This window comes from Hyla sarda, chromosome 6, assembly GCF_029499605.1.
Source record: "Hyla sarda isolate aHylSar1 chromosome 6, aHylSar1.hap1, whole genome shotgun sequence".
Lineage (NCBI taxonomy): Eukaryota > Metazoa > Chordata > Amphibia > Anura > Hylidae > Hyla > Hyla sarda.
Window position 1 is genome coordinate 65,638,950 of NC_079194.1, and position 16,601 is coordinate 65,655,550.

General features: G+C 43.8%; 1 protein-coding gene across 1 annotated transcript in view; it reads right to left on the reverse strand.

Moving 5' to 3' along the window:
- Positions 1 to 6,024: 6,024 nt before the first annotated feature.
- The window catches only part of FAM83F (family with sequence similarity 83 member F), a 52,708-nt gene continuing 42,131 nt past the window's right edge, over positions 6,025 to 16,601 (reverse strand). The window contains exons 4-6 of the mRNA XM_056524024.1: positions 16,367 to 16,488; positions 8,791 to 9,410; positions 6,025 to 6,577 (exon numbers count right to left, since the gene is read on the reverse strand). Of these exons, the coding sequence (XP_056379999.1) occupies positions 6,513 to 6,577; positions 8,791 to 9,410; positions 16,367 to 16,488 (807 nt within the window). The 3' untranslated portion in view covers positions 6,025 to 6,512. The remainder of the gene's footprint in view (positions 6,578 to 8,790; positions 9,411 to 16,366; positions 16,489 to 16,601) is intronic.

Genomic DNA, 16,601 nt, shown 5'->3' on the forward strand with positions numbered 1-16,601 from the left:
CACAAACAGCCGGGTGGCAACCACGGGGCCGGAGTAACGTGAGGTCAGACATCACCTCCCCGCTATGCAAGTCTATGGGAGGGGGCGTGACGGCCGTCACGCCCCCTCCCATAGACTTGCATAGCGGGGACGGGGGGTGACGTCACACGGGGGTGGAATCGTGACCTCACGATACTCCGGCTCCGTGGTCGCCACCCCGCTGTTTGTCACGCCCCCTCCCATAGACTTGCATAGTGAGGGTGGGGGGTGACGTCACACAGGGACGAAGTCGTGATCTCACGATACTCCAGCCCCATGGTCGCCACCCGGCTGTTTGTGAGCTGGCACCGCGGCATGCAGCTCAAATAGGTGGGTGGCGAATACAAGATTGCGGGGGTCCCCAGCGGCGGGACCCCCACGGTGAGACATCTTATCCCCTATCCTTTGGATAGGGGATAAGATGTCTCAGGGCCGGTGTACCCCTTTAAGGTCCCCACACACACAATAGAGAAAAGTTTATCTGATCTTGCCGATTTTGGCAACCCATCCAATGTGTATGGTGGGCTCCCTTCTCTCCCCTGACAGATGAAGGATCTGCCTGATCCTTTAATTCATGGGAAGATATGCTACTGCCAGAGAGCCAGCCAGCGGCTTATCCCCCATTCCTCCATTCAAAATACATAAATGGGGGATTGGGATAGATATCTGGTGGCTTAGTGAGCTTTTGGATAGCACCTATCCTTTGGGTATGGCTTTCTTCAAACTTGATATCGGGGTGTTATCAACAACCACTGTCATTTACTTACGATCCCCATGTTATGCTGCATGTTTTTTCCTCCTAAGGAATATGAATTTCTTGAATTTACTGCCCAGTACATAGCTCTATATTAAGACCACTACCCTGAGTGACTCAAACACCTGCAGTCCCTTCTCATATAAGAGATTTGTCATGTACATAGATCACTAGGAGATGCAACTGAAATGACTGCACAGTTTTATTGGCAAAATCTTAAACCATTGCATTGTAGCTGCATGCAGCCAACCACTCATATGGCATCGCCCTCAGCTTCAGAGGGTCATAAGTTATAGTCATAGAAATAAGATGTTGGAGTTTTTAAGTAATATAATTAAAGAGTACCTGTCATGATCTTGTTAAATTTTATAATCCTCCCAGTTCATTGCCCCCATCATGATAAACAACCCCGTGCCTTTATTATTATTATTTTTTAGTTTTCTACCTTGATATTGCTCTGTATTTTCTGCTCAGTCTCAGTCAGATTCACAGATAGGGAAGGGGCGTTCCCCAGCAGGCGTCATATCATCTGAAGCCATACAGGGGAAAACTTCATCATTCTGCTACACACAGCCCAGAGCAGTTCAGTGTGTGAGATGAGCTATGATTGGCTAAGGCTGCACATACCTGACCCCCCCCCCCTCCCCAATCACTCCTGGCTGCATTTCCTGATTTTGGACTTCTTCCAGGCCAGCAGGAGTCCAAAGTCTGTTCAAGAGACAGGGGGAAATGTGCTCTGGACAAGTAGGGAGACACCTAGTGGCAACTTTTTTTAAGCACCAATAAAACATAGAAAACTTTTTTTTTTAAAACAAAGTACAATAGAAAGATGCTTTATTTACCATAAGGAGTGCAATAGCAAAAATTAGTTTTGATGAGAGTGCCCATTTAAATTCCAGAAGTAAAAATCTTCTGTTGCCTGCTCATGTTTCATCAAAGATTTTTAATTTACTACCCTCACAGACATGGTTGTACTTTCCATCTGGCCTACAATACTTTATTGTACATTATGGGGTGCATTTATCAAGCCTCCCCCACAGCACAGGCTCGATGAATTTATGTAGAGACGGATGCCACTAGATAAATCCAGCAAGCCTATGCGCCCAAGCTGAAATCTCTGCTAACTCTGAGCTAGCAGATATTTTATCAGCAGTTTATGCTGGTTTGCCAATGTAAACTGCCATAAATCTGGTGAGCAGGGGCAGGCATGCTCCCTTTGTCTGAAACCATGCCCCTTGCCATGCTACTTTTTGTTACTTAAATGAATCACTGGATTTACAGCAGCAATATTTAAAGAGTACCTATCATGATCTAAACTCTCTCTAATCCCCCCCATCTGTTCCTGACTCTCACTGACACTATCCCTGTGTTTCTTTTCATTCAAAAACCCCTCTTTCTACCCGATTTATTGTCTTCTTGGCTGCTCATTCAGCCATCCTAGTGTAAGGGAGGAAGGGGGTGTGGCCCAGCATAGAGGCTGTGAACACAGCAGCCGGCAGCTCTGAATCTTCTCCTCTCTGTTTACAACTGCATGTGCAGGGAGAAGAAAGATCGGAGCTCAGATAGTAAAATGAATGAGGGCATGCAGTAGAGTCAGGAGTATGCCCTGCTGTGCTATGAGCACAGTGCTGGCTCCTGCCTTTCTGATTGACAGGCAGGGAGCAGTGCTGAGCTTGTCTGTGTCCCGGCAGCAGTCCGAGATTTAGGACTCCAGTATGAGTCTGAAATCTATAAAAAGGGCTTGTGGCCAGGACTGGTAGGGAAACCCCTAGTGGTCATTTTTTCAAAGTGGAAAATGAAATAGAAAGAAGCATATTTTTTAATAACATGCAATTGAAAGTTATTCTGCATACATTAATCTATAATATATTCATAGTCAAAGTTCATAACAGAAAGAATACTCCAATGAGATGAGAGACTATGGCACAGAACTATGAAGACTCCCAGCATTTATACAAGATCATTTATGAAAGGTGATCATTCCCATTTTTCATATACAATAACTTTTTTTCATAAATCTGACAACAAAATATGTTATTGACCACCAATGAAGATATGCAATTGCTTATGTTCTATGTGCTTACAAAATTAAATGTTTATTAAAAAGGGTATATGTAAAAGATAACAATTGTTCTCATATAATCTTTTGGGGTGTATGTGTGCGTAGATACCATTGTCATTCATGTTACATAATAAGTTAAAGGGGTTATCCAGAAAAAACTTTTTTTTATATATATATAAACTGGCTCCAGAAAGATAAACAGATTTGTAAATTACTTCTATTAAAAATCTTAATCCTTTCAGTACTTATGAGCTTCTGAAGTTAAGGTTGTTCTTTTCTGTCTAAGTGCTCTCTGATGGCACGTGTCTCAGGAACCGCCCAGTTTAGAAGAGGTTTGCTATGGGGATTTGCTTCTAAACTGGGCGGTTCCCGAGACACGTGTCATCAGAGAACAACCTTAACTTCAGAAGCTCATAAGTACTGAAAGGATTAAGATTTTTTAATAGAAGTAATTTACAAATCTGTGTAACTTTCTGGAGCCAGTTGATATATATAAAAAAAGTTTTTTCCTGGATAACCCCTTTAAATGTTCCGGTGCTCAGCACATATATTGCACTTGATCCCTTCTTTAAGTTGACAGATTATCTCATGTTTGTTCCCTGTTGATGCCACTGTCGGGCACACATATACCAGCAGACCATACGAGAGGGAAGCCATTTCTTTTCTCATGGCGAGAGTTGACTCAGGACCTAGCTGAAGAGAGTGCAGACATACAGTAGCATGTGCTCCTGGGACCCTCTTCTACACACAAAGACAAATGTATCCTAAATCGATTTGGGAGCCCCGGTAGGGATTTTGCATTGGGGCTCAGGAGTAAGGTTAGGTTCAGACTACGGAATTTCCGCCGGAATTTTCGCTTTGAAATTTCCGGCAGAAATTCCGCTTACTATAATGCATAGTGTAGTGAATGGTTTTCCGTTCACAAATTCACACTTCGGAATTTGTGAAGCGGAAAATACGGATGAAAAATCCTCTAGAAAATTTCCGCCTGAAGAAAGGGGTTGCTCTTTCTTCAGGCGGAAATCCGAGCGGTACACATAGCAGTCTATAGGAGACTGCAGTGTCCGCGCGGTCCTAGCGCCAACTAATTCAGTCGGCGCAGGCGGAACTCGGAATCTCCGGGCGGAAATTTTCTGCCCAGAGATTCCGTAGTCTGAACCTAGCCTAAGGGTCTATTCAAACGGCGGAATTTCCGCATGGGGGATTCTGCTTCAAATGAAAGCCCAATAGACTTCTATGGTATTCCGCACTCTCATTCACACTTCTGAATTTCCGCTTGTGGAAATTCAGAAGTGTGAATGGGAGTGCGGAATCCCATAGAAGTCTATTGGGCTTTCATTTGAAGCGGAATTCCACAAGAGGAAATTCTGCCGTGTGATTAGACCCTAAGACTGGGCTCACACTGCAGAATTTCTGGGCAGAATTTCTGCCGGAGATCGAGCCGGCGGCGCTAGTACCGAGCAGACTGCAGAATTTCTGGGCAGAATTTCTGCCGGAGATTGAGCCGGCAGCGCTAGGACCGAGCAGACTGCAGAATTTCTGGGCAGAATTTCTGCCGGAGATCGAGCCGGCGGCGCTAGGACCGAGCAGACTGCATTGCTGCCCCCACAGACTGCAATGCATTTCTGGGTGGATCTTTTGTGAGATCTGCTCAGAAATGCATTGCCATCTATGGGGACGGAAATGTAGTCCGCACAGTCCTAGGGCCACCGGCTTGATCTCCGGCAGAAATTCTGCCCAGAAATTCCACAGTGTTAACCCAGCCTAAGAATTGGTTTTCAGGGTAACTACTATACTGGTTTGTTTTCAGTGAGGTTTGAGTCTGTACCTCTACCATATTTTATCTGCCAGATGATCATCAAACATCACACATCTGGGTGTTGACATCAAACATGTAATTTTAAGTGCAATTTTTTTCCCGTTCCTAATATGACATTTAGAGGGGTTGTCAAGTTTAGTAAATCAATTGTCATATACCCTCATAGAGAATTCTGGCCTGGGAATGAGAATCTTGAAAAGAAGGCCCCCTTTGGTGGGTACAAGGAGTATTTTCGTATATCCCTTTGATGTGAACCCTTAGAAGTAGGGATTACAACAAACAGAGAACTCCTGGCTGACGTTTGGAGCACAAACAAATACTTTAATATATATCAGTTCCCCTAAAAACCCTGTGTAAAAGTGTTCCTTATTAATAACATCACTTTAGTGATAGAGTCACACCACCTTCAGTGTATATTATTTATGTACCGGGAAAATCAACCCTAAGGTCAAAAATCGACCCTAATTTATATTAAAAAACATAGTTAGTACAAGTGTATAAAAAAGTTGCCTATGGCATGCACCTGTATATGTTTGGCAGGATCATTTCAAATGGTACTGCTGTATGTAAACATGTAAAAAAAAAAAGGGGTCTCAAAAATGTGTAAAGGAGTACTCAACTGGAAAACTTTTTTTTTCTAAATAAACTGGTGCCAGAAAGTTAAACAGATTTATAAATTACTTCTATTAAAAAATCTTAATCCTTCCAATACATTTTATGGGCTGTATACTACAGAGGAAATGCTTTTCTTTTTGTATTTCTCTGATGTCATGACCACAGTGCTGTCTGCTGACCTCTGCTGTCCATTTTAGGAACTGCGCAGAGCAGCATATGTTTGCTATGGGGATTTTCTTCTGCTCTAGACAGTTCCAAAAATGGACAGCAGAGGTCAGCAGAGAGCACTGTGGTCGTGACATCAGAGAAACGCAAAAAGAAAAGCATTTCTTCTGTAGTATATAGCCCCTAAAAAGTACTGGAAGGATTAAGATTTTTTAATAGAAGTAATTTACAAATCTGTTTAACTTTCTGGCACCAGTTGATTTAAAAAATAAATGTGTTCCAGTGGAGTACCCCTTTAATCCTTCCAGTACTTGTCAGCTGCTGTTATGATCCACAGGAAGTTCTTTTCTTTTTGAAATTCCTTTCTGCCTGAACACAGTGCTCTCTGTTGACACCTCTGTCCATTTAAGGAACTGTCCAGAGTAGGAGCAAATCCACATAGCAAAACTATCCTGCTCTGCACAGTTCCTAAAATGGACAGAGGTGTCAGCAGAGAGCACTGTGGTCAGACAGAAAGGAAATTCAAAAAGAAAAGAACTTCCTGTGGATCATAACATCAGCTGATAAGTACTGGAAGGATTAAGATTTTTTTTATTGCAGTAATTTACAAATCTGTTTAACTTTCTGGCACCAGTTGATTTAAAAAATAAATGTGTTCCAGTGGAGTACCCCTTTAAAAATATACATATATTAGGTAAGTAAATCTAAAATCATCTGGAGTTCTGACCCGCAGACTCCAAGCCCTGTTTCAGATGTTTTTGGGTTATAAAAATGTTCTAAAAACAAATAATGACAAATTCTAAAAAATATGATATACAGAATTTGTACCAGCCCCATACTTGTGGCCATTTTCTACTCTACTTGTCCCCCCATTTTTATGTTTGCAATGTTTAGCTGACCATATGCATTTCAGGAGTTACAGACAAAACATAATGGCCAAAAAGAGGGATACTACTATTTAACAATCCCTGAGACTGTATTCCATAGGAGAGATTAATTTTAATATTGGTTTTCCATGTCCAATAAATATAAATATATATACAAAAGTTTGCTGCATTCATCCGTTATGTTCCCCTGCTTCAGGATATCCTGCATTTGTCTTGCTTTGGTTTTTCACTTTTAGTAGAGACAGGACTGATGTTACCTGTTGAGAGGAAGTCAAAAGAATGTTACCTATAAGTATGACTACATGTTCACAGTGTGAGCATAAAATATAATAATGCAATCTAATGTGATGTAATAAAACTAACATGTTAACCTCATTCCGTAGTTCATTGCAATTGCAGAAATACTGTACTAGATTTATATAGTTTTTGTTTTTTGCAGAGGGATCTGTAGTTCTATTGATTCCATTTTAGTATTGATGGTACCGTATATACTCGAGTATAAGCCGACCCGAATATAAGCCGAGGCCCCTAATTTCACCCCAAAAACCCAGGAAATGTTATTGAGTCGACTATAAGCCTAGGGTGGGAAATACATCATCCCCCCCCATGTAATCATCCAGACCCCCGTCATCATCCCCCCCCCCTTCATCATCACCACCTGTCAATCCCTTCATCAGTGGTCTTCAACCTGCGGACCTCCAGATGTTGCAAAACTACAACTCCCAGCATGCCCGGACAGCCATCGGCTGTCCAGGCATGCTGGGAGTTGTAGTTTTGAAACCTCTGGAGGTCGGCAGGTTGAAGACCACTGCGGCCTTAGTCATCATCCAGCGCCCCCCCCTTTTGTTTTGTACTCGCCTCCCCTCGGCGGGAAGTTAGGGTGAGCTGGTCCGGGCCATCTATGCTACAGGGACCATCTGGTGGGGATGGTTAGTCATTGTGGGTTGTCCATTTTCCCCGGGGGGGGGGGGCCCTCTTCTCGGCGCTTCTGGCCTGCCCCGGACTAGTGACGTTGCCTTGACGACGCACAGGGACGTTCATGCACAACATCCCTTTGCATCGTCGTCAAGGCAACGTCACTAGTCTGGGGCCGGGACTGGAGCGGAGAAGAGGGCCCCCCGGTGAAAATGGACGGCCCGCAATGACTAACCATCCCCACCAGACGGCCCCTGCAGCATAGAAGTGAGTACAAAACAAAAGGGGGGGGAGGGGCTGGATGATGACTAAGGCCGCAGTGGTCTTCAACCTGCGGCCCTCCGAGGGGAGGTGAGTACAAAACAAAAGGGGGGGGGGGCTGGATGATGAAGAAGGCCGCAGTGGTCTTCAACCTGCGGATCTCCAGAGGTTTCAAAACTACAACTCCCAGCATGCCTGGACGGCCAATGGCTGTCCGGGCATACTGGGAGTTGTAGTTCTGCAACATCTTGAGGTCTGCAGGTTGAAGACCACTGAGAAGGGATTGACAGGTGGAGAGTTCACTCGAGTATAAGCCGAGGGGGGGCGTTTTCAGCACGAAAAATCATGCTGAAAAACTCGGCTTATACTTAAGTATATACGGTACTTTTTATTGTGACTTATTTATGACTTCTGTGAAGTGCAAGATACATTTTTGTGCAAGACAATTTACATTATAGTTTAATAGTTTTGACATTTCAGCACATGGTGTTACCGATTGTGTTTTTTTTTCATCTGCAAAATAGGGTGACTTTTTAACTACTTATTTAGTCAATGCAATCATTTGTATAGTACATTGCTACACGTATGTATTGCAGTATACTGTCAGATTTCAGATCTTATGACATGGCAGTTTCTGAAGGCCTCTGTGGCTGCCACAGTACCGCTCCTATTACAGCCCGCCATAGGTGCAGAGTCCCATTGTTTCTAAAGGATTTTGCTGCACCTAAACACAGTGGAATTTCCAAGCCAGAAACATCTTGCTTGGAAATTCAAATTCTGACCTCCGCAGAAAGAAATGACATGTCAATACTTTCTGCAGAATCTGCTTGGAAATACATTGCCGCCTATGGAGACTGTGCATTTTCAAGCAGTCATAGCTAGCCTGCTCTCTGCGGAACGTCTGCTGGAAATTTAGCGGCTGGACATTCCACTGAAGATACACCGTGTGAATAGTCTAAAGATAGACAAAGTGGCCATTGAGGACACTGTAAATAAGACCTACATCACTATGCGATTTTACTGCAGATTAAATTCTAGTTAATAATAGCAAATCAAATATATTTTTTGCAGGAAAACTGATATTTACCTACATTAAAAAATGCACCAATTTACAGTAGAACTATGTCAGCAATTTTTTTTACTGCCTTTGCCAATTGGCAACTGCTATTTTTGTGGCTACTTTCAAAACTGGCTGTTTTTGGCTGAAATCTTACACAAATATGGACAACTTTAGACAAACCCAAACTGATGATACCTAAAAGTTGAAAAAAATAACCAAGTACTGGTGTCTTACCTGAGTTTCTCAGATCTTGGTGACTTCTGAAGCTTTGGCTTTGACTCAGATCGAGTTTTGGTTTATTCAGTAATACAAATCCCCCATCAACCTCTTTTTCCTGAGCATTTGCTTGTGGTTTTTTGTTGAAAAACCTAAAGCTTGATCTTTTTGGGGATTTATTTATCCGTAGATCTTCTGGTGTTTTTCCAGTCTGTTTATTTGATGTGACAGCCACCTTTGGAAGATTGTCTAAAGTCACTTTTTCTGGAACCTCCTGCTCTATAGTTATAAGATCTTCAAGAAATTTTGCCATTCTTCTATCGCCTTCACTTTCCTCATTGTCTCCAGATGCTGGTGGATTCTGTGCCCCATATCTCAGTAATTCACCTGGCGCTGGGCTTCTTCCTACTACTAATGCGTATTTGGGATTAATGAGCTTACGAGCGACAGTGGAAGAACGTGGTCTTGCTCCCAACATGGGACTAGGTCGTGTATCAGGGAAGCCCAGCTCTTTGTAGAGGTTTACTTCCTCTGACATTGCGTAGAGTTCACGGAATTCAATGTCAAAAGGTTCAGCATATTGTCCAGATAGTAGTGTCATAATACTGCGGTCTACTCTTAAAGATGACCATGTTAACCTACAATGCATAGGGAAAGATTCGAAGATGAGATATTGGAATAATGTCACAAAGTTTGTACCACAAAGAAATACTCTGGCAGGTCTATGTGAGATGTCATAAAGTTAAAATACATAGGAAAAAAGAGTGACTAGGCTGATAAAGGAGTCTTTATCATGTAGTTTAATATGCCCCCCCCCCCTCTCCAGAACACAAACTAAAGGTTATGTGCACACAGGGTGGATACACAGCAGATTTTCCATGTCAGATTTTTGCATGGAAAATCCCCAGTGTGTTACAGAAAAAGCAAAGGAAGAACTTTATTAAGTCTGCATCAAGAGCAGATTGTCCAAAAGCTGAAAATCTTAGCGCAAAACTTGCCACAGACGGATGTGGCTTCACATTCACCCAATGTGTATGGGATGTGTATAAATCTCGTCCTCAAGCTGCATGTCAATAATACCGCAAAAACCCTGTGGAATTAGTGAAAATTTTTACTGGTGATTTTAACCCCTTCCCGCAGAATGTCATATATAAACGCTGGGTTGTGCAGTGCGTTCGCGCATCCCGACGTTTATAAATGACATTCAGTTAACCCGGCGATGCGCAGCATTGCACGGGTTAACCAGCAGAAGTCCCGCTGTTTCCAGCAGGGGACAACTTCTGCTTCACCCCCCAGGACCATCCATTGATGGTCCTGGTCAGCAATCACTGTGATTGGTCCCTGTGGACCAATCACAGTGACCTGGGGGTGAAAGTTCAGATCCTCGCGGGGACCTGCGGCATAGGTGGGGAAACACGAGGGGACCGGCGGCCCTACCCGAACCAGCGGCGGGACCGAGGAGCAGCGGCAGGACTGGCCACGTGGACGAGCAGCGATGGGACCGGCAGGTAAGTATATGGTCCTCAGAGGCAGCAGTGAAGATCTTCACTGCTGCTTCTAGGAGTCTGAAAACTACAACTCCCAGCATGCCTAGATAGCCTTTGGCTGTCTGGGCATGCTGGGAGTTGTAGTTTTGCAACATCTGGAGGGCCCCAGTTTGGAGACCATTGTATAATGGTCTCCAATCTGTGCTCTTCCAGCTGTTGCAAAACTACAACTCCCAGCATGCACTGACTGTCCAGGCATGCTGGGAGTTTTAGTTCAGCAACATCTGGCCCTTCAGATGTTGCCGAACTAAAACTCCCTGCATGCCCTTCAGCTGTCTGGGCATGCTGGGAGTTGTAGTTTTGCAACAACTGGAGACACACTGGTTGGGAAACATTGTCTGTTTCTAACTCAGTGTTTCCTAAGCTGTGTGCCTCCAGCTGTTGCAAAACTATTACTCCCAGCATGCACTAACAGACCATGCATGCTGGGAGTTGTGGTTTTGCAACAGCTGGTGCACCCCCCCTGTGAATGTACAGGGTACATTCACATGGGCGAGGGTTTTACAGTGGGATTCTCGCTGCAAGTTTGAGATGCGGCAAATTTTGCGCTGGGAAACTCGCTGTAATCCCCCGCCCATGTGACTGTACCCTAAAAACACTACACTACACTACCACAAAATAAAATAAAAAGTTAAAAACACTACATATACACATACCCCTACACAGCCCCCCTCCCCCAATAAGAACGTCCGGTACACCACTGTTTCCAAAGCAGAGCCTCCAGCTGTTGAAAAACAACAACTTCCAGTATTGCCGGACAGCCATTGACTGTCCACGCATGCTGGGAGTTTTGCAACAGCTGGAGGCGTAGAATACCCCTATGTCCACCCCTATGCAAATCCCTAATTTAGGCCTCAAATGCACATGGCGCTCTCACTTTGGAGCCCTGTCGTATTTCAGGGCAACAGTTTAGGGCCACATATGGGGTATCGCCGTACTCGGGAGAAATTGCGTTACAAGGTTTGGGGGGCTTTTTCTTTAACCCTTCATGAAAAGGAAATGTTGGGGTCTACACCAGAATGTTAGTGTAAAAAATTTTTCTTTTTTACACTAACATGCTGATGTTGCCATATACTTTACATTTTCACAAGAGGTAAAAGGGAAAAAAGCCCCCCAAAATTTGTAGCGCAATTTCTCCCGACTACGGAGATACCCCATATGTGGACGTAAAGTGCTCTGGGGGCGCACAACAAGGCCCAGAAGGGAGAGTGCACCATGTACATTTGAGGTGATTTGCACAGGGGTGGCTGATTGTTACAGCGGCTTTGACAAACGCAAAAATACAAAACCCCACATGTGACCCCATTTCGGAAATGACACCCCTCACGGAATGTAATGAGGGGTGCAGTGAGAATTTACCCCCCACGGGTGTCTGACGGATCTTTGGAACAGTGGTCCGTGAAAATGAAAACTTGTACAGCCCACTGTTCCAAAGATCTGTCAGACACCAGTGGGGGGCAAATGCTCACTGTACCCCTTGTTACGTTCCTCAAGGGGTCTAGTTTCCAAAATGGTATGCCATGTGTTTTTTTTTTTTGCTGTTCTGGCACCATAGGGGCTTCCTAAATGCGACATGCCCCCCGAGCAAAATTTGCTCTCAAAAAGCCAAATATGACTCCTTCTCTTCTGAGCATTGTAGTTCGCCCGTAGTGTACTTCAGGTCAACTTATGGGGTACCTCCATACTCAGAAGAGAAGGGGTTACAAATATTGGGGGGTATTTACTGCTATTAACCCTTGGAAAAATGTGAAATTTGGGGGGAAACACACATTTTAGTGACATTTTTTTTTTTTTTTTTTTTACATATGCAAAAGTCGTGAAACACCTGTGGGGTATTAAGGCTCACTTTATCCCTTGTTACGTTCCTCAAGGGGTCTAGTTTCCAAAATGGTATGCCATGTGAGGGTTTTTTGCTGTTCTGGCACCATAGGGGCTTCCTAAATGCAACATGCCCCCCAAAAACCATTTCAGAAAAACGTACTCTCCAAAATCCCCTTGTCGCTCTTTCCCTTCTGAGCCCTCTACTGCGCCCGCCGAACACTTTACATAGACATATGAGGTATGTGCTTACTCGAGAGAAATTGGGCTACAAATATAAGTATACATTTTCTCCTTTTACCCCTTGTAAAAATTCAAAAATTGGGTCTACAAGAAGATGCGAGTGTAAAAAATGAAGATTGTGAATTTTCTCCTTCACTTTGCTTCTATTCCTGTGAAACACCTAAAGGGTTAAAATACTGACTGAATGTCATTTTGAATACTTTGGGGGGTGCAGTTTTTATAATGGGGTCTTTTGTGGGGTATTTCTAATATGAAGACCCTTCAAATCCACTTCAAACCTGAACTGGTCCCTGAAAAATAGTGAGTTTGAAAATTTTGTTAAAAATTGGAAAATTGCTGCTGAACTTTGAAGCCCTCTGGTGTCTTCCAAAAGTAAAAACTCGTCAATTTTATGATGCAAACATAAAGTGGACATATTGTATATGTGAATAAAAAAATTTTTTATTTGTAATATACATTTTCCTTACAAGCAGAGAGCTTCAAAGTTAGAAAAATGCAAAATTTTAAAATTTGTCATCACATTTTAGGATTTTTCACAAGGAAAGGATGCAAGTTACCACAAAAATTTACCACCATGTTAAAGTAGAATATGTCACGAAAAAACAATCTCGGAATCAGAATGATAACTAAAAGCATTCCAGAGTTATTAATGTTTAAAGTGACAGTGGTCAGATGTGCAAAAAACGCTCTGGTCCTTAAGGCCAAAATGGGCTTGGTCCTGAAGGGGTTAAAGGGGTATTTTACAGGGCCTGTAAAGTTGTAAAGTGCATGCAGTAATTTTTCCGCCACGATGTCCCGTCACTGTATAGCGCCCGTAATGAATTCCGGGCATATACGGGTGCAAACGGGCAGTTACAAAACCCCATAGGCTGCAATGCAATTTATTCACGGCCATCGGGGGGTTTTGTAACGGCCGGGTTTCGCAGCTGTAGTTCCAATAAAGGAGCACGGTCTTGGCAGGGAAGGACTGTGGCTTAAATGTCCTAGAATTCTGGCACATTTAAAGGGGTTATCCAACACAAAGTGACTTTAGTAGTTACCTGCCAGACGGTAATGGACATTCTTAGGAAGCATTCATGCTTGTCTTGAGTCCACCATAATGCTGCTGCTTTTTTTTGTGAAATGGCTATTTCCTGGTAGAGTTCCCTCCCTCTAACTACAAGCCCCCGGATCCCTTGTTTGTAAGTGTGAGGTCACTTTTCTTCCTCCCACACATCAATCACCCCACCCATTGCAGCACAGCTAGGCTCCATTCAATGTGTGCTGTGCTGGAAACTACAATTTCCTGCAGCCCTATGAAGAATGATCACCCTCCCACCCAGCGGTCGCTCCACCCATTGAAGCAGACAAGTTCCCTTTTACCTGACTAGTAATGTAATGTCTCGGGCCGCACGGCAACCTGGGAAAAGACAATACTAATTTTGCTTATAAGGAGAGACATGTCCCTGAAGGCTGGTGGGGTGGAGAGCAGCTGCAGGAACCACCTCCTGCGACTACTTGCCCCATCCCTGGTGGCTTTTTACAACTGGGATTTCATTTGGAATAAAGCATAGTGTCTGAGTTTCTTGGTGACGCCGTTGCCAGACAGGTTCCCTCTAAATCAACCAATAGATGGTCTAAACTTAGACTAGACAGTCTAAGGGTATGTTCACACAGTGTTTTTTTGTTAGGGGTAAATGTCATTAGTAAAAATGCGATTTTGTCTAAGTCTATGTAAAGGTGTTTGTCTGTGCACACAGTGGGGGGAGATTCATCAAAACCTGTGCTGAAAAAAAGTTGACCAGTGGGATTGTTTCTTTCATTTTTCAGAGGCCCTTTCAAAAATGAAAGAAGCAATCTGATTGGTTGCTATGGGCAATTGGACAATGTTTCCTCTGCACAGGTTTTGATTAATCTTGCCCAATACAGTGGTCCCTCAACATACGATGGTAATCCGTTCCAAATGGACCATCCTTTGTTGACACCATCGTATGTTGAGGGATCCGTGCAATGTAAAGTACAGGACAGTGGTCTACAACCTGCGGACCTCCAGATGTTGCAAAACTACAACACCCAGCATGCCCAGACAGCCAACGGCTGTCCGGGCATGCTGGGAGTTGTAGTTTTGCAACATCTGGAGGTCCGCAGGTTGAAGACCACTGGTATTGGAGGTTATACTCACGTGTCCCCGCCGCTACTCTGGATGTCGCCCTCCATCGTTGTCGCCGTGTCCCCGGGGTGTCCCCAAGGCCTCTGCTTCCCCGGCATCCTCGCTCTCCGTCGCCGCCATCACGTCATTATGCACACCGCTCCTATTGGATGACGGGACGGCGTGCGCAGCGATGTGATGACGACGATGGAGAGCGCCAACAATGCAGGGGATGCCGAAGAGGACGCGCCTGAGCCCCGAGGACAGGTAAGTGATCATCAGCGGACCACACATGGCACCGTAAACGGCTATCCGGCGACAGCTGAAGCAGTCGGATAGCCGGATAGCCGTTTATGCGAGGCCCCGACATACAAAAGCATTGTATGTTGATGCTGCCTTCAACATGCGATTGCCTCTGAGAGGCCATCGCATGTTGAAATTATCGTATGTCGGGGCCATCGTAGGTCGGGGGGTAACTGTATGTATAAAATGCGTCCGTATGTATACATACTGAGGTAAAGTTGACCAGTTGCCTATAGCAACCAATGAGATCGCTTCTTTTATTTTTCAGACGCCTTTTCAGAAATGAAAGAAGCGATCCGATTGGTTGCTATGGGAAACTCAGGAACTTTTCCTTTGCGCAGATTTTGATAAATCTCTCTCACTGTGTGCACAGACAACCACTTTCCTATAGACTTCTATAGAGCACATGAAAGGAGTACTTTGGTGCTGGAAAGGGGATTAGTGTCTTATCCCAGGCGGTCTGACCGTTGGGACCCCCTGCGATCTCCTGCATGGCACCCCATCTCATCCCAGGAATGGAGCGTGTCGACCCCTGCACAAAGAGGTTGTTGACACACACCCTCCATCTATCTCTGTGGGAGAGCCAAAGATACAAGAACGGTATATCTCCATCTCTCTTATAGAAATGCATGGAGGGGGCGAGTCAGCCGTGGAGGGGGTGTAATGTTAAAAATGCGGACACAATTTTTTGGACACGATTTAAAAAAAAGAAATACTCCTGAAAAAACACTGTGTGAACATGGCCTAAGAATGCAACATATTTACCAAACAGTCTTTGATAAAACTTTGATAAGACTGGTGTATTCTCTAGTTCAAGTTTACACTAAGAGTTAGACCATTTTTGACCCTAAATTAAAATAATTTGCACGAAAATCTAAAGAGGCAAATCTGCACCAAAATCCACACGATTTGGTGCAAATGTTCTGCTGCAGATTCTGGTGCAGAAACAAACACTGCAGATTTTCTGCTGCAGAAAATCCTCTGGTAATATCTGCCCTGTACTAACATACTCTATAAAAAATGTAGCAAGGACTAGATTGGGAATATTTGTCAAAACCCGTCCAGAGGAAAAGTTGCCCAGTTGCCCACAGTAATTAATCAGATCACTTCTTTCATTTTGTAGAGGCCTTGTTAAAAATGAAAGAAGCGAGCTGATTGGTTGCTATGGGAAACTTTTCCTCTGGACAGGTTTTGATAAATCTCCCCAATATCTAGACATAAGACTGCAGTAGCCACACTGGGGTCAGAGTCATAAGGGGGGATTTATCAATACCTGTGCAGAGGAAAAGTTTCCCATAGCAACCAATCAGCTCGCTTCTTTCATTTTTAACAAGGCCTCTGCAAAATATAAGAAGTGATCTGATTGGTTGCTATGGGCATCTGGGCAACTTTTCCTCTGCACAGGTTTTGATAAATCTCCCCCATAATGTCACCACTGCAGCAAGTATTGAGGCGACTTTAGTAATTTGATTGTCCTATAATCTGCCATCATTGTCCTCAGAAATAACAAATAGCTACAGTGAGTATACAACATAAGAACATATGATAAAATTACCTGAAAGAACCAAACGCTACTTTGTCGCCGTCCACCATTATGTATTTATGTGAGATGGAGCCTCTGACCTTCCCTGGGGTCAGGTAGAATCCTACTCCTGTAACATATCTCACTCGTATATTCTACACAGAGAAGGAAAATAGAATTATGGTTAATTATTCTTATTCTGTCATTTCATTATAATTTTATGTATTCTCTGTATGATACCAGCGTGCAGATGTGTCTATATAGCAGT